The sequence below is a fragment of the Enoplosus armatus genome, chromosome 23 (genome assembly GCF_043641665.1).
Source record: "Enoplosus armatus isolate fEnoArm2 chromosome 23, fEnoArm2.hap1, whole genome shotgun sequence".
NCBI classification, from domain to species: domain Eukaryota; kingdom Metazoa; phylum Chordata; class Actinopteri; order Centrarchiformes; family Enoplosidae; genus Enoplosus; species Enoplosus armatus.
Window position 1 is genome coordinate 10,711,862 of NC_092202.1, and position 25,581 is coordinate 10,737,442.

At 44.7% G+C, this 25,581-nt stretch overlaps 1 protein-coding gene across 11 annotated transcripts in view; it reads left to right on the top strand.

The window, feature by feature from the left end:
- LOC139305601 (nuclear factor 1 B-type-like) overlaps positions 1-25,341 on the top strand; it is a 59,761-nt gene extending 34,420 nt beyond the window's left edge. For 3 of the 11 annotated variants that reach the window (XM_070929500.1, XM_070929499.1, XM_070929501.1), the window contains exons 3-10: positions 3,722-3,778; positions 5,713-5,781; positions 8,861-8,981; positions 9,456-9,577; positions 12,689-12,820; positions 13,011-13,195; positions 20,436-20,524; positions 24,050-25,341. In XM_070929500.1, the coding sequence (XP_070785601.1) occupies positions 3,722-3,778; positions 5,713-5,781; positions 8,861-8,981; positions 9,456-9,577; positions 12,689-12,820; positions 13,011-13,195; positions 20,436-20,524; positions 24,050-24,182 (908 nt within the window). In that variant the 3' untranslated portion in view covers positions 24,183-25,341. Of the gene's footprint in view, positions 1-3,721; positions 3,779-5,712; positions 5,782-8,860; positions 8,982-9,455; positions 9,578-12,685; positions 12,821-13,010; positions 13,196-15,612; positions 15,752-16,215; positions 16,335-20,435; positions 20,525-24,049 lie in introns of all 11 variants that reach the window. The other 8 variants (XM_070929494.1, XM_070929492.1, XM_070929495.1 and 5 more) reach the window with 6 other exon arrangements.
- The last annotated feature ends 240 nt before the right edge of the window (positions 25,342-25,581 follow it).

The following is a 25,581-nucleotide window of genomic DNA, read 5'->3' on the forward strand; positions in this document are numbered from 1 at the left end:
ACGCATCGGAGCTGCTCCGTAATTAGGTCGATATTTTCTGCCCCTCTCCCTCTCTCTGTTTCCCTACTTCTCTGGGAGTCCACCTCTCCTCCACACTCCCCTCCCTTTGCCTCCCCAGGCTGCTGAAATGCGTCTTGGCTCGGGACCCATGCCTCTGGCAGCCAGAGTGCTATACATGTGCACAGAACCCCGCTCGGCATAAAATGGCTGCCAGACAGGCTTCTCCTCCTGAAATGTCGACAGCGGTATGCATCTGCAGGGTGTGCGTGTTGCGCGTGCGCACTGTTTTTTTGTGGAGGATATCTGTACGTGTCTGCAAGTGTTTGCGGGCTCAGAACGTGCACCGCCACTGTCAAAAAAAAAAAGAAAGTTTCCCAAACTATGTGGCTAATTTAATCCACACACACTGTGTGTGTATGTGCATGTGTGTTCTGCGATTTAGTGGGAACAGAATGGGTATCATGCCAAAAAATGAGAGGGTGGGTTAGGGAGAGTGTGTGTGAGTGTTTTAGTGATTATAAAATCCAGGCGAGTAACACACTTGGGCGTGGAGAAACCTCATAAGCACTGGGAAACTTTCTTGCCGCGCCAGATTTCTGTTGCCATTACCTCTAATTGCCCTAATCGTTACCGTGGTATGATAAGTATCCCACCGGACAAGAAGGTGTAAGAACTCATGGACACATCCAAAATACCCACAAGCCCCCTCTGCGCTTTTTTTCCCTCTCTTTTTTTTTTTTTTTGCTGAGTAACAGCAGATAATCTGATTCATACGAGGTGCAGTTTTTTCACTTCCTTCATGGACCGGTTTGTTTATTTAAACAAGTGGCCGGGACGGAGGGTGCCAAAAAATGTTGTTTTTGGAAAAGGGCCGTGTGTGTATGTGCGTGTTTATGTGTGTGTGTGGTGTCTAGCTCTGTGATCGAGCCCTGCCAAGCTCCCAGGGCAAAGCCCAGCCTCCTCGACCGCAACTGTTTATTTACAGGTTACACTACTGTTTATTTGAAGACTATCGGATTGGCTGGGCTTCTGCACGGGACACCTTTTAGATACAGATACCAGGCCTCAGGCTCCTAATATCCAACTTCTTTACTTTATTTCAGCCACTTTATGAACAGCCCTTTGTTTTGAATTCACAGTCAATTTATCTGCACTTAAATCCATCCTTTTGTTATCCAGAATCATCTTCTTTTGACCCGTCTATCAATTTAAAATTGAGGCTTCATTTAAGTACCTGTTGAGTGACAACAGTGATTAGATTTGAAATAAAGTGTTCAGTAGATATAATCAGTACACTTACGGCCTAACAAATGTGCAACCACTGTTCTAAACAATATAATCAGTCTGAGAGAAAACGAAGGAGCATGAAGCTGCCCTTCTTGGGTCAAAGGTAAAATGTAATGCAACAGGGGAGGTGTTTCCAGCTCCGGTGCAGGCCTGGCAGATGCGCCATATGCTTGCATCCCACCTTGAGTCATCCAGGTGGTCTCTCCTGGTGCTACAGTGGGGCCTCATGCTGGAAGATGCTGCCTGGGATCTCTAATTGCCACTACCATCTGCTCTTTTTGTCATGGTTGCCTGTTCAGCCCTCGAAGAAGGGGAAGAAGAAAAAACCAAAAACACAAAACTCTGATCTGATGTAAACGAACCAGTGCACCTCTCCCACCTCCGCCCCCCTCGCTCCTTTTCTCCCCTCTCCACCTTTTTCAGCATTTATCTCCTCTCTACTCTCTGGTGCTCTTTTTTCTCTCCCCTAGCCCGTTTCCTTCACTCTCAGCAGTTCTAAGGGCGCGAGTGTAGAGTTGGCAGTCGTAACTAGACTGATGGATGACTCTGAAAGTGGCATTGGGCGGTGGGGTGGGTGGGGGAGGCAGGGAGACAAGGCCACTGAGCTCCCTGCAATCACTTTATGGACATGTGCTGTGCCAAATCCACACAAACCCCTGCTTGCCCACAAAAGCTGCTTTGCACACTGTGTGTTTGTGAATGTGTGTGTGTGTGTGTGTATAGGGGGCAACTTAAGGGACTCACTGCTTATTGGTGCAAGGCAAAGGAAATCGTTGCTGAGGCCTACAACTTGCAGAGTAACACGGACTCTGATAGTCGTGTAAAATGATAATCGTTTGTTCCAGTTCCTCAGATTTTTGCATTGTTGATAAAACAAAACAATTTAACGATGTCACCTTGGGCTCTGGAAAATTGTGAGGGGCATATTTCATTCATTTGTGCCGTTTCTTAGACTCAGACAGACAATCAACAATGAAAATCATTAGTTGCAGCTCTGACTGCTTAAAATAATAGATTTAGAAAAGAGATTTCAGAGATCCATTAAAACCTGTAGGACTACTGATGAGAAAACATAAGTCACGCTTGTGTTTTTAGGAAGCAGAACAGAGATATTGTGAGAACATAACTTGTACGTTTCTTGTACGTTTTTTAGGGCTAAGCGTACTGGAAAGAGGGGATCTTTTTTCCTCTTAACGTATGGTCCTGTTCCCTCCCTACTTTGTCATTGTTGAGCTCCGGCCAAGAACATTCTGTTTTTGCAGTGCTGTTTAATAGTCAAATTTAGGAGAGGGGGAACAAGAGAGAGAGGGAGAGAGACACAGGGAGAGAACAAGAAAGGGATAAATCTTTCAACTTTTCTTCCCTCTCCTCCACCCCCCTTTCTTTCCTTCTCTCTGCTGCCTCTGTAACACAGCTCATGAGAGCTGCGGCAGGAAAAGGGGTGTTGTTGCAAGGCGAGGGTATCTGAGTTCACTGTCTCTAGCTTCTTGTCTCGGCTCTCTCTGCGTTAAAGGCGCAGATGATAATCTCCCTTCTGGTTCTCATTGGGCCCTCTCTGTCTCAGGGCATGTGTGGGCTTGGGCCCGTTTGAATCATGGGGGTCCACTCAGATGCTGCCGTTCACTGTTAGGCCCGGCAGCAGTTCAGTGCCACTCCATGTATGCTGTGTCGAGTCAGTTGTTCTTTCTAACATGCGACATACAATGCTTTAAACAGTTCGATCGACCAGAGCAGGGACTGCTGAGGTATGATAGGCCCCCCTCCCAGCGAGGCTTCGAGGTGAAAGACGTCAGTCCAGGCCATCTCATACCAAAGCCTGCGCACCGTAACCGGTGGAAAGAATTCCACACATGTTTCCTTGTATTTCCCCGCCCCTCCTGTCTTCTCTCCACGCTCGTACCTCGCACAGCAGGGCCGAACACATTCTATACCCCCCCCAAACACTCCCCCAGCCCCTTTGAAAAATTACCCAGAGGTCTGCCGGTAAAAACTTTTAGGCTATCTTGTGTCAGACACAGAGCTTTTTTTCTCCCATTAAAGATAGTGCTGTTCAAACTAAATAGTCTTGTTTAATGTACAGTGGGTATGCTCTCCTTGACTGGCAGATAAGGAAAAACAATTAGGCACCCAGGAAGTCCTGAGTCCTGAAATGCACTTTGTCTTGACAGAACTTATTTCTTCATTTCAAGTTAAACAGTGACGTCAGTGAGTTTGTGATAAGGCAAAGCATTGAGACAAGCTGTAAAAAGGGGGGCAAATACATAAAGTAAAAGTTCTTATTGACTTATTTGTTTAAGTTACAGAATACATTGTTTTCACCCAGCCACCAGGTTATCTATCTAATGCTGACAAGAAAACCGTGTTCCAGTAAGATGGCATGTTGTTGTCCTCGTGCTATACTAAGCCCCCCTCCCATCTCTCTATGTGTTTGCAGACTCGCAGCAGTCAGGAAGTCCCAGTAACAATGAGCCAGGCAAGAACCCTCTTCCAGGTATGTACAGTAGCGGCCGTCCTCCCTCCTCTCTGCTGTCATCGCTCTATTGTTCCTCTGCAGCTCGTCCACTGTACAGCGGCCTGTGTACACCATAACATACCCAGTTTAAATAGTGTTGCTCTGCTGTGAACTCAGTGACTTGCATGCAAAATAGCAAAGCCTTTACTGTAAAACAAACTGTACTGTAGCAGCCTGAGGTGCATACCATGGAACTGGGGCGTCTTTTGTCTCATGTGGTCCAATGCAGAAGAGTTCTCAAGCGAAGTACGATTTTGTTTAAGTAAGTTGAACGGCACAAAAAGGGACCATCAATGCAAACTGGATAAACCAAATTGACACACTGCAAATAATAAAAAAGTAATTTTTCAACTTTTGTATGACACCCGCTGGCTGAGGCTGTAGCTTTTAACTTTGCTCGGACTGAGGAGGAATGAAATTTGATTGGATCATTAAATTTGAATTGTCATCATCCCACACAACATCAAACACAGTGTAAAAAAAAAAGAGAGAGAGAGAGAGACACTAAAGACCTGGAGTGGAATTGTTACAGCAGATTGCACCTTTGGCTGGTAGCTGAGTGTGTCGAGGGGCGCCAGCGAAGCCGAGCTGTAGAGAATATTCTCTGACAGCTCTGTTGTTCCCCTGGACTGACCTGCGCTGTGTCGTCACCATGTTGGAATGAAAATAGTTTGAGAAGTATAATTAGTTTTCTACCTCAAGAGCAGGTTCTGCCGATACAGGTGCCAAGGAAAACATGCTAGCGAGCCAATGACTCAGGCCTCGGAGGCCCTCAGCAGTGGCACAGTTCCCCGCAAAAGCCGTTGGCTCACTGGAGGCATTAGGCTTTGTAGGTGCCAGCCGAGCCGCCCACCTATCTGTCTGGCACGGCCCGAGTGCCCTTGGCATCGCATCAAAGCAGAGCCGGAGTCATCTGGGTATCAATAACTTTGTCTGACTGTTTTACTTGACTGACAGCCTCAGATTAGCGTTGCCGAGTCCTGGGCAGGTCACACAGGACGCAACAAATGCTTCAACAATGTGAGAAATATACATCACTACTGTCATTTGTTGTGTCTAAAAATAGTTTTCTGAAAACGGGAGAAAACAAATGTGTCTGTGTTGAAATCCTTCTGCTTCCAAAGTGGTTTCTTGATTCCTTAAATCAGTTTGTTTACATTGGGAAGAGTGACGCAATCTCACATTTTCAAAATAATCTTTAATATCAATACTGCAGTAAACGACTCTTTAAGGTGGATATCTCTGTAATGCTCTATCTTAGCATAACAGTGTCAATATTGAGAGTTCTTACTTTTACTTGTGTATTTGATCAAACAGGCAGCGCCCGCGTAGTGTGAGTCCACATGTCGCTCCCTCCTCCTCCTCACACACCTGTCCTGTCACTCACTCTACTGCACTGCGCAGAATGATTTGCTGCTGTTAGTTTCAACACTTCAACTGAAAAACAAACACAATATGCAAATTTTGACAGTGCCTGTGTAATGATCTGTACCTGCATGTTTGTCTGTGATTAATTGATGACCTGATCTCCGTCCTCTTGTTGTTGTATCATCTTGTGTTTTCTTCGACATATAAAATGTTATGAAAATAAAAGTTAAAAAAATAATTTTTTTTAATGGGTTTCAGATTGATAGAAGATATTGTCCATTTCCAGTTTTTACTACTGAAGATAATGCTTTATTCTTAGCACATACAACTGTAGTTTGGTAGTGGGAGGAAAATGAACAGAAAGGATCCAATAGTTCATCCGAAATGATGCAGAGTAGCTGAGAAGAGCTGAACCCAATATTTGATATGTGGCATGGAGGGCAAATCAGCAGCTCTAATTCTGTCTGTGTTGCAATTGGCATGAAAGCATTCAATAAATATCGAGCATGTCAGTAATGATTCTCTGTATGTCCCTGTGTCCACAGTGTACTTGGAGGACAGCTTCATCAAATCAGGAGTGTTCAGTGTTACAGAACTGGTGCGAGTGTCCAGAAGTAAGTACATTTTTGTACCCTCCCTGCACACCCACAGCAGTGTTTTCAGTCATTGTTTCACTTATCGCCGACTAGACCTCTCAGGTTGAAGCTGGGCGGAGCTGTGCTGGGAATCACATGAGGACACCAAAGTCCTTGTACGTACAAGAATGTCGAAGGTGTAAGTTTCCCTGCTCTAACAGGTGCAGCCTAGTTAGTATGACAGTCAGGGACTGTGTCAATCAATCTCAGGCCGTACACTCCCACATGGCCCTGAGAGGAGGTCTAATCAGGTAACTGAAAACACCTGTGTGTGGGTGTGTGAGACTTTAAATCTGTCCTCATGTGCTGCTCAAATGCTGATGCATTTAGGTGAAAGAATAGATGTGCATGTACTCTCAACTGCCACAAAAAAACCCCAACCTCTGTGTATTTACAGAGAGTACACAACTGTAGTGTGGTAAATCCAGTTTGTCCAGTCTGCTTTGCAATAAGAGAACATGTGACTGCGCAGCCGTCTGTAGCGGCCTGTGTGCATCTGTATAGACATGTCTGCCCTCTGCGAAGCCGTTGACGGTTGCTCTTCCAGGAGTCCTCTCTTGCCTCTGCCGTTTACCTGCGCTGAGGCTGTAGCTCTGGAGCGTGCCAGCGGTGCACGAAGACTCAAGTCACCGCCGACAACCTGTGTTTAAAAGACGCATACCTGTGCTGTGTTTGTGTCTGCATGTTGGAGTATGCACCAGTCAACTGCGGTGCTGCGTTTAGACTAATTCCTGTTCAGTGCTGCAGTCAGGAACGCTTTTTTCGTCAATGTCAGCCGACGCTAAGTTCAGAGGGGGTTTAAACTAAGTCAAGACCAAGAAATCAATCCCACTAAAATAGGCAATAAACACAATACTCTTAATTGATCGCAGAAAATTCATTTGCAACTATTTTGTCATTTCATTTTATATTTCAATAATCATTTAAGTCACAAGAATGCCAGTTCCGGCCTCTCAAATGTGAGGAGTACAGCTCTTTTCCTGTCTTATGAAATAGTAAACTGAATATCTTCTGGTTTTGGACAAAACAAGCCATCTGAACATTTTATACACCAAACAATTAGTCTGTAAAATAACCAGCAGATGATAATAATCAATAATGAAATTGATCTCTTGAAGCAGAAATGTAGATCTGTGCATGAATTCCCTTTGTCATACACACTTCAACTTCCAACTGCTAAAATGAAGAATTTTGATTCCTATACGCAGGGTTTTTACATTTGAAAACCTCAAAATTGTCAACTTGTTTTGGCCTTTAATGTGAGTGGATTGAGAACAACAAATGTTTATATTTATTATAAGCTGACCTTGGTCTCTGTTTACCTGCTGTATCAAAGTATTTCTGACCAGGTTGTCTTAAGTGTCTCGTACATCACTCTTTGAAAGGCAGGACCTACTCGTTCCGGTGCTGAGAGACTGAATATCCTTTTGAAAGGCTGTGTTTTTTTGTTTAGTGTTTAATTTGCCCCCTGACCAGATGGCCGCGGTGCTGGCGCGTTTGCTCTCATGCGGCCTGAGCCCGGTTTGACTAAAGCCGACTGAAGTGGAGCTGGAATTTTAAAAAGGTCGACGGACACACACAGGAATTGTCACTCACTCAGCTGGTCACTCCCTGGGAACATATCTAAGCAGCCGCTCGTCCATCATCGCGCTTCTCTCCCAACTCTCCAGGCTGTCGAGACATTCTTTGAAGTCCATCAAAGGGAGCTGCGGAGTTCAAGGCTGACTTGCAATCCGCCATTTCGACGAGGACTCTCATTAATGCAACAGGAGCCTCCACTGCAAGAGTAAAAAATATTTTGTCAACAGAAAATGTGGCATGCACGGGCAAGTGAAACTGTTGATCTAAGTTTGCGAAGACAGAACACTTTCTCTTCCCCCCCTTACACAGAAAGATGAGGCACCCTGCTGGAAGAAGCACTGTGTGGCAAATGAGTTGCAGCATCATTGTTTCATTTACTGTTTTTTTTATTTAAGCTTAAAAGTCAAAGCCCAGATTATTAAGATGAGATGACCGGCAGGGCAGCCAAGTGGCATCGCAAATGTTGTGCCGAGCCAAGAAGAGAGAAAGAGCGATAGAGAGAAACCAGCACAGAGAGAGATGGTCGGGGGTATCCTCAGCCATGAATGAAAAAAACCCAAAACAATGGTGTTGTATTCAGCGTCCTCAGGCCGGATGCATTCCTCCACAGACAGCTCGGTATGGGTAGCAGCGGGTAGAGGCCTTTGCCAGGGCTACAGTGGGCTGCCAGGGCGGAGGCTGGCGGAGGGATCGTGCCAGTGGTGAACCTCAGACCACAACAGACGGCGCCACACACTCCATCCTCTCATCGACTCCAAACCAACCAACCGCTCGAGCTGCAGGCTGCCTCGCGGCCCACACACTGACGAGAGAGAGAGAGACAGAGGGAGAGAGAGGGAGAGAGAGGGAGAGAGTGAGGATGGGTGGTGAACTGCTTTTGTTCTGTAAACACTGGCCCGGCCTCCCTTGAAACAATATCCCTCACCTTGACCGCAGTGAGAAAAACAACACCTTTTCCTCTGTAAATCACCAGGCGAGGAGACTGCTGAGTGTTATAGTGGACCGCAGGGGAGTGAAGAAAATGTTGGTGATTGTGACTTCAATTCAAGTTTACTGAGATTTTCTTGAGATTCTGGATATCTATCAATAATAGCAATGATATTATAATAATAGTAAAATAGAGATTCATCCGTGCATAGAAAAAGCAGCTACAGTGAACCTGCAGCCACGACCGCTTTGGGAAGCAGCGCCTAGTTAATCAGAGTGCTCAGCAGAAATGCCTGTGATGGTCAGACAGTTAACCTGTGAATAGGGAGCGCTTAATTTGATACACAGGGCCTCTAAACACAAAGCGTCAATAACAGTCAGTCAAGCCGTTGTGCAATTAATTGTGCGTCTCTAGATTGCAGGGATAGGGAGAGACGCAGGACTCAATCTGACAACACTGCTGACATTGAACTCCTTCTTTGTGGTGATTACAGCATTAACTGTCTCTTCTCTCTGTCTCTCTCTCTCTCTCTCTCTCTGCCCTCTGCAGTGCCCATCACCCACGGTGCGGCAGTAAACTTCTCCATGGCCGACATGCCCAGCCAACCCTACTATCATGACCTGAACTCCAGCGTGGGGCTGCACCGCTCCCTGTCCTCCCCTCCTGGCAGGTCAGTTGGAAGTTAGAGCAACAAAACAAGCTTTTTGGGACAAAGTTGTAGGGGGGGGGGGGAGTCCTTCTATTATAACATCATGTCAGTGACATTGTATTCTTTGATGATATTATTATGAACACAGAAATATCTCAGTGAGGATCAGTCAAGGGCAGCGCATGACCTGTGTCCCAGATATCTATTTATATTTATATGGAGCTGAAATGAGTCATTGCATGGGATGTTAGCTTGCATATGTAAAGGAGTTGTTCGACATTTTGAGCACATTTTTTTGCCGAGAGTTGACACGATATGTACAACTCTCATGTCTGTATAAATATTCTCATCTCTTGGCAACAAAGCAAATAAGTTAATAATAAGTTTTCCAAGTTAATCTGTGCCAAACATCCACTCCAATCAGTGCAATCTTGAAAGTCATGATACCAAGAATGACTGGCTATTCCAAACCTTAAACTTCTCCACGTCCCGCAGCAAAAGGCCCAAAACTGTCAACATGGACGAGAACATGGACACCAGCCCGACAGGACCTGACTTCTACTCGTCACCCAGCTCGCCCGCCAGCAGTCGGGCAAACTGGCACGATCGAGACGGAGGTGATTTTCCTGTTCTTATTTGACCACCTTTATTTGCCGACGGGAGGTTTGTCAGGCATGGACGCACTTTGTCAGTAACGCCCTCCATCGCATTCATACAGTTGCACAAACATTCAGGAGTTGGGAGCAGCCGTTTAGTAGTGGATACGAGAGCATTACTCATTTCATCCTCATGGCATGCAAACGGTGTCAATGTCAATGATCCAAGTAAACATCTCACATTGTTTCTCTGACAGCGACTGAACTCTCTTTAACTCTCAGCCTTGTCACACGCTACTGTATAATCAATGCGCCACCCGTGTCATTGTGGATGAACTGCACCTGGTTCCTCTGCACATGAACCTGTTCAGCCCTCTTAAAATACATACCATGACCGAGATAGCCACAGGCATCGGCAGTGATATAAATGTTTAAACCCATTTGAACTGCTGTGTTCTCTCACACCTGTCGCTTACACAAAGGAAACAATGGTTTCCACAATGCAGAGCGTTGCGAAATTCACCACCTGGTATCTAAAGAATAATAACGACACTCTGGTTGCTTTCATGACTGAAAAACTTTTATAATGTGACTTTTACCTTCATACGAGTGCGAGTTTGTGAGTTTTCAAATGTTGCGTGTATCATTTTCTTCATACACAGATAGCAGAAACAGCTTGTGAATGGTTGTTATGGAGAAATTCCCTGTTTCTAAACCTCATGTGGCACTATTAGACCCGCAGGGCAAGCATGTCAGATGATCTCTCATCAGGAGGTCAGGCTATACATCTTGGCTGAACTTGAGTGAAGCTCCCCGTCCGCAGAGTTTTGATGGTCATGTGCCAACTTTAAGGTACAGGACTAGTTAGAGGGGAATTAAGAAATAAGTAGGGCTGACTGGATCCGGGGGAAAAAAGCAAAGGTAAAGACGTGTGTATGCGAGAAACAAGCGCGCTGTCTTGCATGCGAGGTCCTCACGGGACAGCTTGCATGTCTCATTACGTCGTCTTTCGGTACAGAGCAGAGCTCGTCGCCCTTTTAATTAAGGCCTCACTGTCCCGTGTTTCCAGATCATTCCCGCTCTCTGCTGACTTCTCTCCACGCTCTGCGGCTGCACTGTCTCTGGATTTTTACCAACAGAGGCGGCAGGAAACGTTTTGTCAGACTGTGACGGACAAAATGATTGGAAATTAAAATGTCCCACCTTTTCCTCAGCAAGGCTTCCTGCGGTTTTACCTTGATTTCGTACACCTCATCCTCATTTTTGTTTTTCTATCCAGTCCTCTTTTTTTTTTTTTATATGAATATAATAGTAGGAAGGCTGAGAGAGGAAAACGTCAGATGATGCATGAGAGACGCAGCGCTGGTGGGATTCAACCACAGCCCAATGTGGGCACATGAAATTTCAGCCTGTTCCTCTGCACAAGGCCTGAAAGCATTGCTCTGCGTAAACTTAGACACTCTGGGGTGAGGAGAAAGGGAAAGCGGTGGGTAGGAAACTCTCCAAAGACAGCCATTATTCTGTCAGGAGAGAATAAATGAGAAGTGGGGTGATATTAAACCCATATGAGGCCGCCCAAGTGCCAAGCGGTCATTTCTCGCACATGGTTGTCGTTTGACAAAACCTCACCCTGTGGAGGAAGAAATCATTTCTCTCTTGTATATTTTTTTAGTAAGAAGTAAGAAGTGGAGTTTTTGTGGGATTTTTTAATGTGATGGTACACGTTGACCCATTTAATACAAAATATATCAGATACCGAGAGACATCTAGTCTGGTCTAAATGCAAAAAAACACCTTTTATTTAAACGATTTAAAGTGTTTAATTTCTGGTAATTAATTGTCCAGTTTAATTTCCTGCAGCAGTCGATTCTCTGAAGGATTTAATTAGCAGAAGAGAGGAAAAGCTGGAAAGAAATCTCCTTTTTATACATGGAAACATTAAGAAGTGATATCAATCTTCTCGGAGGTATTTCTCCCTCTGACACAAAAATGGAAGCACTTAAGCCTGTATCCTCTTGCAACCTCAGACTGGGAAATCCCCCTGAATTCCAGCCACCTTTGTCGCTCTCTTTCTCTGGAGATGAGTGATTCTTCCCGTCACTCGGGTGGATCCTTCCCATGTTGTGGGAGGGAAAGGGAGGGAATGCCTCTCAATACTACGGAAAGGTTTATATCGCTTATTTTAGGGGGAAAGAGATGGTGTGATTTGAAAGTTATACACCCCGAGAATCTGTGACAGACCAGAAAAGCACTTGATGAATGTTCATAGAAGAAGCACGAGCAGGCATAGGCCATTGCCTCGCGCATCCAGTTGTTATCACGTTCCCTTCAGACACTGTGTCCTACCATGGAAAATTGAAAACCACACGGCTGTGACAGCAGAACATTGCTCATGAGAGTGTAGAGCAGCTATAATGAGCAACTTGTAAGAGTTTGTGAGCACACTTTTAGTTTGTAGAACTGCGCAAATATTCTAAACAAATTCCATGTCTTCTGCTGAGCCTTCAGGATTATTCATGGGGAATTACAGTAGCTTGTCAGACACCGTGTAAGGCCGAGACGAGCAGATGTTACAAGTGTAATGTTCTATTTAAGATTACGTGAGGGTCTTGAAATTCTTAAATCCTATTTGAGCGACCCGCCTGCTTTACAATGGTGCATCACTGGATTTAATTGTCTGCTCAGACATTACAAAAGCCGAATTTTCACAGGGTGTCCAGTCACTTGTGATGATTCCAGAGATTAGAAGTGATTTTGACCCTTTCCAGTGTCTGTAATTTGCAAAATACATTCTACATTGTCTACTGCGTTTGCTAAAGACGGGGGGGGGGGCTTGGTAATACTAATCCCATGCAGATCAAATTCTGCTTAATTTCAACCATAATTCATTTCTGGCACTTAATTCCTTTCATTCATGAGAAGTGGAAGCTGTAGGGGAATGTTTTGATTAATTTTCAGCAAAGATACACCTTAACCGTGCAATGTTTGTTTTGTTTTATTTCATTTTCCTCCCATCTAGTCTTCTGCCCATATGCACAAAGAAATGAACAAAGACTTGGATAATCAATAAGGCATGTATACATTTTCTGACCTTGAGCGTGTGTTTGTGTGGTTTTTTTTCCTCACTAGCAGACATGTCCTCTCCTACCATGAAGAAGCCGGAGAAGCCGCTCTTCAGCCCCACCTCCCCACAGGACTCCTCACCACGACTCAGCACTTTCCCTCAGCCTCATCACCCAGGCCTAACAGGTGTAGGACACAGTGGTGAGTTACCAGTGAATTTAACCGCCAGCTCTCTCGCCCGATCGACTTTTTCCTCACAAACACAGTAGAAACAGTCAATGTCAATGCTTAATTCACCCTCTCAGATCGATGATGATCGCTTTATCTTCATCTTCCATTTCACAAATACTCTTTATCTCCCTCAAGACTCTTCTGTCTGTCTCTCTTGCAGTTATATCGACGAGGAGCCCCCCTCCACACTCGCCCCTGCAGTTCTCGGCCTCTGCCATCTTGCCCCCGGCGCCGTCACCCTACTTCTCGCACACCACCATCCGCTACCCACCCCACCTCAACCCTGCTGATCCCCTCAAGAGCTACGTGCCGCCATACGACCCGTCCAGCCCACAGAGCAGCCAGGTCAGTCTTTTTTTTTTTGTTTGTTGGCCAGAAGTCGGAGGCTGGTTTGGCAAGACTTTCATGGCCTCGAGTACTTCTCTGTTATCTTGTTCAACTCTACTCCCATCTGACCTCAAGAGATTAAAGATAAGATTAGAAGTCTAGCATGCATTTCTCATTATTTCATTACTGCCTCATTGATGCATTTGCAAATAAGGAAACATCATCCTGTTTTGCTTGTTTTTTTTTCTTTTATCTGAAACCTGCTCCTGGTCATTCTCTTTATTTATCGGAGGTTAGAAAAACAAACCGCTTCTTCTCAGTGCTTTTATCGCGTCCAGAAATCTTAAAAAAAGAAAAGAAAAAAAATCATATTACAAAACCAAAATTACACATTTTAAGCCCTTAAACTGGCCACAATTTGATAGGGTCTTGTCCTGGGAACCCCTAAATGGACACATGACACACTCCATTCAGCAGTGGGCTGCCTGGGCTGTATGTGGGGACATAATATTGGTTAGAGACAAACCTATAATTACAATAGCCATCATAAAAAGAGTTAATTAATTCGAATAATTTACAGTGAATTAAATCATTTAGATTAAACCACTTTTCATTTCACAGGCAACCCCAGACTGAACTTTGCAGACCACTTCTTGTGACAGAGAGGCGTATATATTTTCCGCGTGATATAATGCTCGTGGCAAAGGTTACAGTACATTCCCAGCCTTATATTTGTCGTGCTAAAAAAAAATCAACCAACGTCTCCATAAAAGAGTCAACGAAACTATTACAATTGCAGTCACACGTGACGTACAAAACTGTATCAAGACATTGCAGTAAATCAGATAGCTCAAGGCTTTTATACATTCTGGGTGCACACTGCGGCCAGCGTGCTGGAGAGAGCGAGAGCAGGCGTCTCTATAGATGAGAGAGCAGTGTGATATTTATGTGAGTTTTATATCCCCGCTGTTCTCACTGTAAACAAAGGCCTCGTAGACGGCTCCATCTCCAGAGCAGGGAGCGGGTTAGGGGGATGGAGTGGGGGGGTGGGGGCTGTTACTCTAGAGAAAAACCGCGGGGAATGATAAAGGTTGTAAATATTTGCCGTTGCTGGGGCCCGGCTCTTGTGCAGAATTAACTGGCCCTCTGCTGGGGTGCTGGAGAAAGAGAGAGAGGGTGGGGGGGAGCGGTGGCGGGCTAGTGAGGTGGGGTCCGGTAGGGAAAAGAGAGCGCTAGAAGACCGGGTGGAGGGGCGGGGGGGGGGGGGGCTCAGCAAATAACACAGCGCTTATAATCCCATGGACGAGTGCCAGAATGTTTTTATGCTTGCTTTAACGCAGATTATATTACACTCTAATTAAACATTCTATTCACATGGGAGGGAACCCTGTGGACACGATTCTTCTCCGAAAAGGCCTGTTTGAGTTTTGAACTTGGGGCGGCCCTGAAACGAACGCCCCAGACAGTCTCCAGCCGTCTGAAAGAGTAGCTCCCACTAGCTTCCTTTATTTCTTTCTCTGTATATATAGTCTCTCTGCCTCGCTCTCCACACTCGCGCATTCACACCATTGTAACAGGTCACTCCGCAGCTCCCTCTGTCTTTTCACGCCCCGAGTCCTCTTAAATTCCGTTTATGAGCGCCATTAAAATCATTGTTTAAAATCATGTAGGAAATCCATCGTCAGTGACTGAGGGTCTATTGTTGCCTGTGCCCACCCCCCCCCCCCCCACAGTTTTAGTAATAACTGTGACAACACAGCGACTGAAAGTACTGAAATCTTTTCTTCGCGCAGAGCATTAAGGGCAAGAGTGAGTGGGCCAGTCACCTTTTGTTGTGGATTTTAAGTCTGTGAGATCAAACAGAGCAGTTAAGATGAGTTAACTCCTCCAGAAACGAGGACAGGACTTTCAGAAGTGTAGTTTGTTACATGCTTGTATTGGTTTATTGAGATCTGCCCAACTGCACATTTACGAGCTAACAAGAGCTTGTAAACATAACTCACTGGACACAGTTTGCCTGTCCCCACGTAGGCTTAGAGGGGTTTTGGTGGCAGACAAAACAAATGCAGATCTTGTTCTTGGAGCTCCTATATTGTCTGTGCTTCTTGCCTCAATTAGATACATTTTTCCAACATAGGTTACTGGCAGATATTAATATTTGTCAATGTATGACCATTGAACTGTACATTTAAAGGCCATTTCCTGTACATAGTTTGGATATTGTTATCACTGAGATATTTTTAGGTGGTGTTGACCATTGTTCTCATGTTACCAAACAAACCCAAACAAAAGCTGATCAACTCCAGAGACGGAGTAAACCACCCCACACATGTTTGGCATGAACAGCCCTTAGATCTGGACAAAATAAATCATTCTTTGAAATAAGATACTGGTGCTGAAATGTATTTCTTTGTTGTCTGTACCCCCGCCTGCAGCCCAACAGCAGTGGTCAGGTGGTAGGAAAGGTCCCAGGCCACTTCACCCCAGTTCTGGCTCCATCCCCACACCACGGCGCAGTGCGACCCGTCTCGCTCTCCATGCCCGACACCAAGCCTATCACCACATCCACAGAAGGTGAGTCTGTGCAATCCATTACTGATAACCACCCATTACCTGCTGTGCACCATCCACCAAACACTAAGCATCCTGCAGTTCTACATCTTATAACAACTGCTGCTAAATACACAGTATTTGTTTTCTTTGTGCATTTGTGTGTCTGACTTCTTATGCTCTTACATGAAAGCTCAGCTGGTGTAAAGTTGCTCTTTAATTATTCTAAAATTAAATTAAACATTCTAAAAATAAATCATCTACAGTATAAAATACATCTGTAAAACATTAATACATTAAATTAAATTAGATTATCCCATGCTTGTTGACAAAATGTTCAAATGACTGAAGAATGGGAGTGGGGCTGAACTTGAATCTTGTGGGACTCCGCGTACACTTTTTACTATTGGTTGTTTGTAATATTGACAATGCACCGACTGTAAGCAGCAGCTACATGTTAACTCCTGAAATGCTAGTTGTAATGTAAGCATGTATTTGTGTTTTTGTGATGGCATGTTACCCAGGCTACTCAGCCCCTGGCACCCCGACGGCTAACCGTTTTGTTGGCCTGAGCCCTCGAGATCCCGCCTTCCTCCACCAGCAACAGGTGAGATCCCCCCTCCAGCACTCACCTGCTCCTCTTGTCCTTTCATTTTCTGTCCCCCACCTCCCCGCACATCAGATGTGAAATCCCTGCGCCCCTGAATTTGATTTGTAGGGAGCATTAAACTCTCTCGTTAGATCAGAGCGCTTCCAGATCAGATCAGAGCTCTCATAGACTGAGGTCACTGTTGGCATAAAAAGATTCCAACATAAAATTGTTAATATAATAATAGCTCTCGGTTTGTACTGCTATGTTAATTTTAGCCAAAGTTTTAGTTTTATTAACACTTCCGATTGAGTTTTATTTTCAAGGAGCCTTGAAAGAACAACGATGTCCATTAGCTGAATTTGTGTGGATGATATACATTTTGTATAGCAAAAATGTTTGTAAGCAGTGTAGAATTAACCTCATGGCAGTAATCCATACATATAAAATCTACTACATTTCATCTTGAATTTTTAGTATTGATGAATATACAGTTTTGAGTGTGTGTGTGTGTGTGTGTGTGTTTAAAGGTCACAGTGTCAGGACATTCACTGTCATTGTGTGGCCACAACTCAGAAGACGGATGGGACATGTGGGTGTCTTTGCGAGTGTAATGTTCTCAACTATATTTCCTTCACACATTATGCAGAAACTCTCACACACACATACACACACACACACACACACACATACCACATGTAATCAGCACACTCCCGGGTTTACAGTACAAGCTGGATATTTAGCGTTGGCGTCACGCAGTTGCCCCAGCAGCGGTACTAGGACAGATGTGGTGACCCCGCGTGGGTCTGTGTGCGGGTGTGTTTGTGTGTGTGTGTCTGCGTGGCCAGGAGTGTTGTGATGTTGTCGGACGGGAGAGAGTGCCCCCCACCCCATCTTATTGAAAGCGCTGGTCTCAGGCCAAGGCTTTTCCAACCACAACTAATTGAATGCATCTGCATGCGGCTACATAATGATGGCTGGGTTTCTCCTCAGCTCGCTTTTTTTTTTTTATGTTTAGTAAAAATGACAAAGCTGGCCTCTGTTTCCTCACTCCTCTTTCACTCTTTCTTTTTCTCTCTCTGCCTTTCTTGCTCCCCATTTTTTCCTGAAATCAGAGTAGACAAAAAAAAAAAAAATATGAATGTTTGTCAGCAGTCGTGGGATGCTTTTGCTCCACCCAGGAGGAGAAGGAGGAGGAGAGGGAGGATTCACTTGGCTGATGCCGCGCAGTTTGTCTTCCACATTTCCTTGTAGCCCTGCTACTTCTTTCAGTGGGGCACAAAGTGACTACACACGGAGCAGCAGTCTGAGCGTAGCTGCATGAGCTGTTGAATTCGGTCCAAAGCTTTGCCCCCAGAGGCTATAAAGCCTTTTTGTTTTAGATGTTGAAGTGTAAATCAGCCAGATATATAAATATCCTCCAAAGAAACACAGTATGATAATATAATAAAAAAGATTGTTATTTTTATTTGATCATTTGTAGGTATCTAAAATTTAGTGACTAAAACACATTTGTGTGATACTGTTGCACTACCGAGACAAAACAAGCCGTAGCAAAGACAAACTCATCAGCTCAGATATGTTTGGACTAAAGAGTGATGTCAAAAAGACAGTGGCTTTAAGAGTGAGCATCACACTGAAACCTTTCTAGAAGGTTATTCCATGCTACATCCAGAGGAATAAATGTCCCTGTCAGCTTAGGGAACTCTGAACAGTCTTCACACTGATTCATCATGCTTCTGCTTGTCACAGTTGTTTTTGTTTTCTGTGGGGTGATTTAACGGGCCTGGGATCTGGTCTCGCCGAGCGGGGCTCGACACCGAGCCAAGTCCCTCAGGACTGAACACTTTTCAGCGAATACTCTGTCATTGTCCTCATCTGGCGATGGGATGTTTATTGTGTGGGATCCATGAGGCTTACCAACACTTTTTAGTTGTTTAGCCGTTTGTCGCCAGGCTTGGTAGGAAAGGGGAACACGTCACACACACACACACACACACACACACACATGCATGGTAAGGTATTTAAATGTGGTCAGCATTGGGGCTGGACCACAGAGGGGCACTGCTCTTTGTCTGCCTGTCTGTATGATGGATAGAGGTCATGACTCGCACTGCGTATACCTTTGCTGCTGTCAGAGCTACCTTTGATTTTGAGAAGAAAAACAGAAGGCAATTTTTGGAATACTGGAATCATTGTTTTAATAATATACATATACATATATAATAAACACACACACAGATCTCGGGATCCTCCGTCAAACTGCTGCTACAGTGTTAATTCCAAACTATGAATGATAACTATTTTATTTCATTACTAACTTAATAGTCATCTGATAACTTGGTGGTAAAGCTACTTCTCAGAGCAGTGCCTATTTTAAAATATGGCACCTCTAAAATAGAAGTCCCTGGATACACACACACACACACACACACACACACACACACGCGCGCAGTAGGCTTCAAAAATGAAAAAAAACAAAAAAAAAACAAAACAAAACAACACCACCACACGCTCCCACACCTGCTCTACGATTCCCAGGCAGCGAATGTGTGAAAACCCTCCATTCATCTCTCGCCTTGGTTAACCCCTCGAGGGAATGCCACCATCTAGCATTCCGCAGGGAAAGATCCGCGATCAGATGTCATTTGGTATTATCTAAGGAAGGATCCTAATCCACAATCTGCCCGCATCTGTTTGCTAACGTTCCCCGTCCCCCCCCCCCCTTTTTTTTCCCCGCTGCCCGTGCCACTCTGATGTGCCGGTGCCAGCGGACAGATGGCGAGCCCCTCGAGGAGCGGTGGCACCGAGCGTCTGGCCCAGCCCCGCGCATTCTCCCCAAGCTTTTGTCAGGCTGGAGAGCGCGGGGGTTCAGTCTCCCAACCTTCGATAAACACAGAGAAAACACACAGGGTGCATTGTGTCCTATTCAGCTTTATTAAGCAGCTCTTGATCAAGTAAAACTAATGTATCAAACTGTAATAAAATGGAGATTAACTCCTGAAAGTCTCTCTTTCTCGCCACCACTTTAGATTTGCTCCAGAAAGGCACATAAAAAAGACCACATCACCGCATTTAAGTGTGGCTTAAGTAGGGAACCATCATCGTCTCCTGGTGCGTTCGTCCAGGTGCTCGGAGGAGGGAGACGACATTTCTCGACCGCCGCAAATGGCTTTGAATATTCAGCGTATGCGTATATCTGATTAAATCCCTCTTAAGAGCCTCTGCAAAGCGTCTGCCACTGCACGCAGAGTGCTAACAGTGCAGTTTTATCCCGATGCATTACTAAATGAATGTGTTGACCACGGGGGCAAGGTTAGGTTGGTACTGGCAGAGATAGCTCTCAGCTGGATTGCCGACACGTGCGCTCGCATAATGCATGCAAAAGGAGACACAGTTTGTGTGTGTGGCTGTTTTTTTTTTTTGTTTTTTTTTTTGGTTGCAGTAATTTGTAATCTGTATGTAAGGTTGGCATTTCTTAAGAGAGGGGAGGGAAAAGGGGTTAGGTGTGTGCGTGCATGTGTGTGGATGTGTGTGTGTGTGTGTGTGTTCATTGTAATTTTGACCCCTAATCAATAAAAACAGTTAGCTAATGAAAAAAAAAAAAAGTCTGCATGCTTGAGGGCATGCGTACTCCTCCCTGAATCTTAAAGTGCACTCACAGTGAAGCAGCGATTATCGACAGGGCGCATGCATCCGGCGGATTGCATGGCTTCACCAGCAGTAACCGCTCACAGATGAACTACCAATGTGATGCCACTCACGTTTGCAACTAACTAACTTTTCACTTCCAGGTTAGCTGTCACCACTAACTGTGATTGCATGTTTTTTTTTTTTCTTTCTGTCTGTTTTATCCATAGCTTTGATTTTACTGTTATTTTCCCCCACAAATAATGAATATACTGATTCCATTCGCTATTTTTTTTTATCATTGTCAGCTACTAGCTACAGCTTGGACTCATTTTTGGAGTCTTTTTTAAAAAAAACATTTTTTTATTTCTGCTGCTCTTGCTCTAGGCCCTTCTGCATGCATTTGTGTATACAGTGTTGAGTTGTAGTGTAATCTGAAGTGGAAGTTGTCTTGGCCCAGTGATCTGACTGCTAGGTTTCAATTGACAGCTGAGGAAGTGTGACTGGAGCGTGACTCAAAACGGCAGGCATTATGGCCCCAGTGCCACTGACGACACTTTGGGGATTACTTGGCAAAGGTAACCTTTTCACTCTTTCATGCCGTCTCTCTGTCTCTCTTACACCACACAAACACACACACACACACTTAGATTAATAACACCATATAATAAATTATTGTCTTGATTTTCTTACTCCTTGCATTTCAGAAACATATAAATTCACATATAAATACATTTATCTGGACTGTGGCTGTAAGTATTCACACTGCCACAGAGGTTAGCCTTTCAGACTTTTAAGATGATAAAACACATTTCTTTGTATCTCTCTCGTGTTGCCCCCCCCCCTTCTGTTCCTTCATCTATTTTTCACTCTTGTCTTTTTTTTCCACCTCTCCCTGTAATTTATAGTGTTTTAACTGTTATATTTGTTTAAATGTTCTGCTCTCAAACCTTAAGAGAGCATTAGAGTTGGTTGAGCTATATTTTAGTTTAGTTTGTCTCAATCCACAATAGATCTTTGTATTTATGTTTAAGAGATTTCTGCGTGAATTGCAGGTGAAAGCAACACATTTTATTTCTTATTTCTTTACTTCTGTCAGATTTGCCATGATTATATTTCAGTGCTCTGTTATTCTTTGCTGAAAGATGATAAATATTGCGCAATGATTTGGGTTTTGAAGCGTAGGGCTTCTCTTGGATTCGCACCCAACAAAAACAAAATAGAGCAGACATGGATGAGGCTAATTAGAGCAAATGAAGTCAAACCAATTGGAATAAAAGAAGTCATTTCAGGTCAGCTTCTTTAGCCACGCGAGGATGTTTTACTTTCCACCTTTTAACAAGCTTAGCTTTGTTTGACTTTATGCTGAAGTCATGCTTTACTCTCTTTAACTTAAAGCTACAGAAAGCCCCCACCTCCTCCCTGCCTCCATACTGTACGTCTCCCTCTCTGGGGGGAAAACCTGAACCATTTCACCATGGCAGAGCAAGCAAGCTGAGCTAAGCCTTTTCCTGTTACGTCTCCTTTTCCCCTTTTCCCTGGAAGTGTAAAGCATCTGTATGTGTGTGTGTGTGTGTGTGTGTGTGTGTGTGTGTGTGTGTGTGTGTGTGTAGCTCATTTTGTGCCTGCTGAAGTTACAAACTTTTTTACAAACACACATGCACACAGCAGAACCCCCTTCAATAGGCCTCCTAATAGGCCAGTGGAGGTAGCAGAGAAAAATGTCCCCTGCAGCAGCTCGAGCTCTTATTTTACTCACACACCAGCTAACTCCTCCTCCCCTCTCCATGCGAGTGTACAGTAATGAGCACAGATAAAATAGATCCCAACTGAGTTTAGTTCATTTTGTTACAAAGCTGGGATGGTAATTCTATTCTACTCTTCCCTCTTTGATGGATTATTCGCGCAGAACCGTTCAACGTATAGATGGAATCGGTCGGATTTCCTCTTTTATCTTGCTTGCCCTTTAAACGGAGCGCTCCGCAATGCCTCTTCGGTACTAGCCCCCAAATTAAAACGCTGCCAGACTCGCATGTTGCCATTGTGCAGGAAATGGGTCAGCAATCCATTAAGATGCCATTAGATAATCTAATTTAGGGAGCTAATCCTTAAACGAAGCACGCTGTATGCCCAGGCTGTGCTTGCAGGGAGTAGAATTAGTGAGGTTTGGGAGCTTGGACAGGGCAGGGGGAGGCCATCTTGAAGGTTACCTAAGGAAATACAGCCATGGAGGTCAGATTTTTTTGGGCCAGAGCTGCTTGGAGTGCAGAAACAACAGCTTGTATGGAGACGAAACAGAGGCTACAATAGAGGTACAGCAGCAAAATATCAATAATTTAAGAGACTTTCTCTGCACGGGGCCTTCACTTGCTGCTCTTTAGGACGCGGTTTGTATTCAAAGTTCAGTCATACTAATGAATCTGCAAGTCTCAATTAGCAGTGATGGGAGGACCCCCCCCCCCCCACACACACACACACACTGTGGGATTCAGCCTGATAGTAGAGGAATTCTTTACATCAAAATCCTGCCCGGTGCAGCTTTAGGTTATGGGATGCAGATACAGACTGACAGCCATCGATTTTAACAAGATTAAAACCGATCCGCCGGTTTAGTGCGCACAAAGGCCCGCGAGTCCGCTTTTGTAGCTGTGTGGTCCCCCCTAATGTAAGCCATTACCTGAGAGGAGTCGCGTAAGGAAAGAGAAACACAGAGAGATGGAAGGAAGGGAAGAAAGAGAGAAAGAAAGAAAGAAAGAAAGAAAGACAGCGAACGGGGGAAAGAGAAAGCTGCACCCTCTCGGCCACTCTGTGCGCTCTTTGTTCAGCAAGGTAGGAAAAACTTAATCCCCCCTTTCCTGTCCGATGATTTTTGGCAGGGCGAAAGAGAGAAGGAGGGAGGGAAGAGCGCAGGAGAGAGAGGATAGCATGAGGACGGGTTGGACGGGGGGGGGGGGAGACTGCTAGAGAGGATTAGCCTTGAGGTTGTTTTTAACTCTTTGCACACTCAAACACAATCTAAATCTTGAGTGATGTTTGTTTTTATTTTGAATACATCTTCTCTTCCCTGTCTTTCTTTCTTTCACTCGTCATTGCAGGAGTCTGACTCTTTTGGCCTACGAGGTGAAGTGAATTTACACTTCCATTGTTTTAAGTAAAAGAGCAGTGACTAGTGATTTGTATAAAATGCAGACTGGTTGATGAGTGGCTTTCATGGACGCAGACAGTGTTGTCTCGTCACAAAGCTTCACAAAGAATAAAGAACCTTGTCTTTTTTGTTGTTGTTGTTTCTTTTGAGAACAACTCTCCTTCTTGTCATCCATCTCTCTTCTCCCTGAACATTTCTTCTTGTCCACCATGTTCCACACTGTCATCCGTCTCTCTGCCTTGATCCCTCCAGGCTTTTTTATCCACACTTTAGCCTCGTAAAAAAAGTTTGTCGTCGGTGAATCGGATAGAAAATGTGCGACACAGGTGCTCTCAGACGTAGCGGGGGTGATGTGAGAGGTGGGAGAGTGTTAGATGAGTGCACACTGGGGGCCTATGGGAGAGAAAGGAGGGAGGGCGGGCTAATTATCTGACATCTACGTAGCGCTGCACCCCACGGGAACAACATGCTGTTTGTTCCCGCTCGCGTTTTCAGTTAGCACCGTTGCTCCACAGGAACAATCACTGTGTTGTTTTGCCATTAGCGTGAGATGAATAGGGATGGGACAGCTTTGTGTAGCCCCCCCCCCCCTCACTTTTTACCCACAAACCCCCCCCCCACACTCTCCCCCTTTTGCTTTTTCTATACTGCCGTCAATGCAGAGAGGAGGGCCTGCGTCACGGCCCTCTCACATGATGCCCTTCACTGGGAATCAAGTAGAATCCCTGTTAGCTCTTTCCTTTTTGTTTACGCCTCTCTGTCTGAACAGAACAAAAGTAAGACCTTGAACCTTGATGACTGTCAGCAGAGCAGTGATGCTGGTCATTAGCAAAGCAGTGTTCACGGGAATTGAAAGAAAGAATCTGATTTTGACTGCATGCTGCACGAACAAGTTAATGGCATGTGACTAATCTTTCCGTCTCTCTGTCTCTCGGTCTTCTTTTTCTCCTCTCCACAGTCCTGGTACCTGGGCGAGCTTAGTTCCATTCCAAGTGTCGAACGGGACTCCGATTCTGCCAACAAATGTCCACCAGAACTACAGCATAAACATCATTGGTGAGCCCCTGGTCCCCGCTGAGACAGGGAACTGAACACACAGAGGCCGGATGACCCCCCCCCCCCCCCCCCCCCCCCAGGGTGGATGGGTGCTGGTGGTGCAGAGCTAGCACTACAGGTGTCCGCAGCCATGGATGAAACCAGCAAAGCAGCACGAGCTGCACAATCGTCCCCCACCTTCCCCCAAATCTCGCCCCTTCCATGTCCCTCCCCACTCCCGTCCCTCCCCGTGAAGGACACTGGCCGCGAAGTGAAGACGAGGGTTGGTTCAGAGGAAAAGAAAGAGAAAACGCTTCAGGTCTGCTGTCTCCTCACCCCAAGCCCGGCCCACACATCCACCACCCACCAGTCAGTTGTTGTGTTTGCAGAACTTCTCAATCCATTCAAATACTGTGATGTATAGATGCCTTAATGTTTTATTGCATGACACTCTAGTCTCTTAGCGGCAATTCCTACTATTTTTCCATGTTGGGGAGAAGATGTTTAAATCCTGATTTACACTCACAAGTGAAGAGGTCTGCGTATTGACAACCGCTGCCTGGTGGATGGCTCCGAGACTCTAAGCTCTCTCCGACTCAGACCTCTTGAAAAGAGGCTTCCCCACGTCAAACGATTCACTGTGTACACCATAGGAACAAAACAAATTGTGAATTCAGAGTGTTTCTTCTTCCGTTTGATTTCAGTTTACTGTGATACGAGTCTTTGTTCGGAAATGTGTTGACTTTTGACTTCTTTACTGCTACTTACTTCAAGAATTAACGTAAAACACTTAACGGTAAGAGTTGAGAACTCTCAATGCGGTTTTCGAAAAACACTAAATGTTAGGCTTGAGATTGGACCCCTCATTAAAGAATTTGCAACTCCTTTACAAAAGGATTTAAGAAAGAGACGGAGAATAAGAAAATCTCGATAGAGGCAAGTGCAATTGAATTTTTGAAGGGAAGCTATCAGTCTGTCAGCCCTAAGACTCTAAAGGAAGGGGGATAAATATTAAATGGTTTTATGGGTAAAATGTTTAAGAAAACATTTGAATTTGATTTCAGTCACATATCCGTCTCCTCACATAAGAAAAACACCAAGCGTGAAAGGCAGTTGAAGGCAAGCACTAAGCTACCTGTGCAGCGCTGAGCGAAACCAGCACTTCTTTTGAGCCCTTCCCGTCATTACGGGGAGTTTTTTTTATATTTATTTTGGGGGAAAAAAATAACCGAACATAAGCAAAGAAATGAGACACACGTAGTGTGTAAAAATGGCATTTCATTTTTTTTGTTTTTTTATGTTCACGATAAGATCAAGAGCATATGCATTTGGCCATCAGCTTCTAAAGCTTATGTTTACAAAAAAATAAAAAAAATATATGGAATGCAAAGTGTTAATTCATGGAAATGTACAATTCATGCAAATGTACAGTCGGCTTATGTGTAAAGCTAGTTT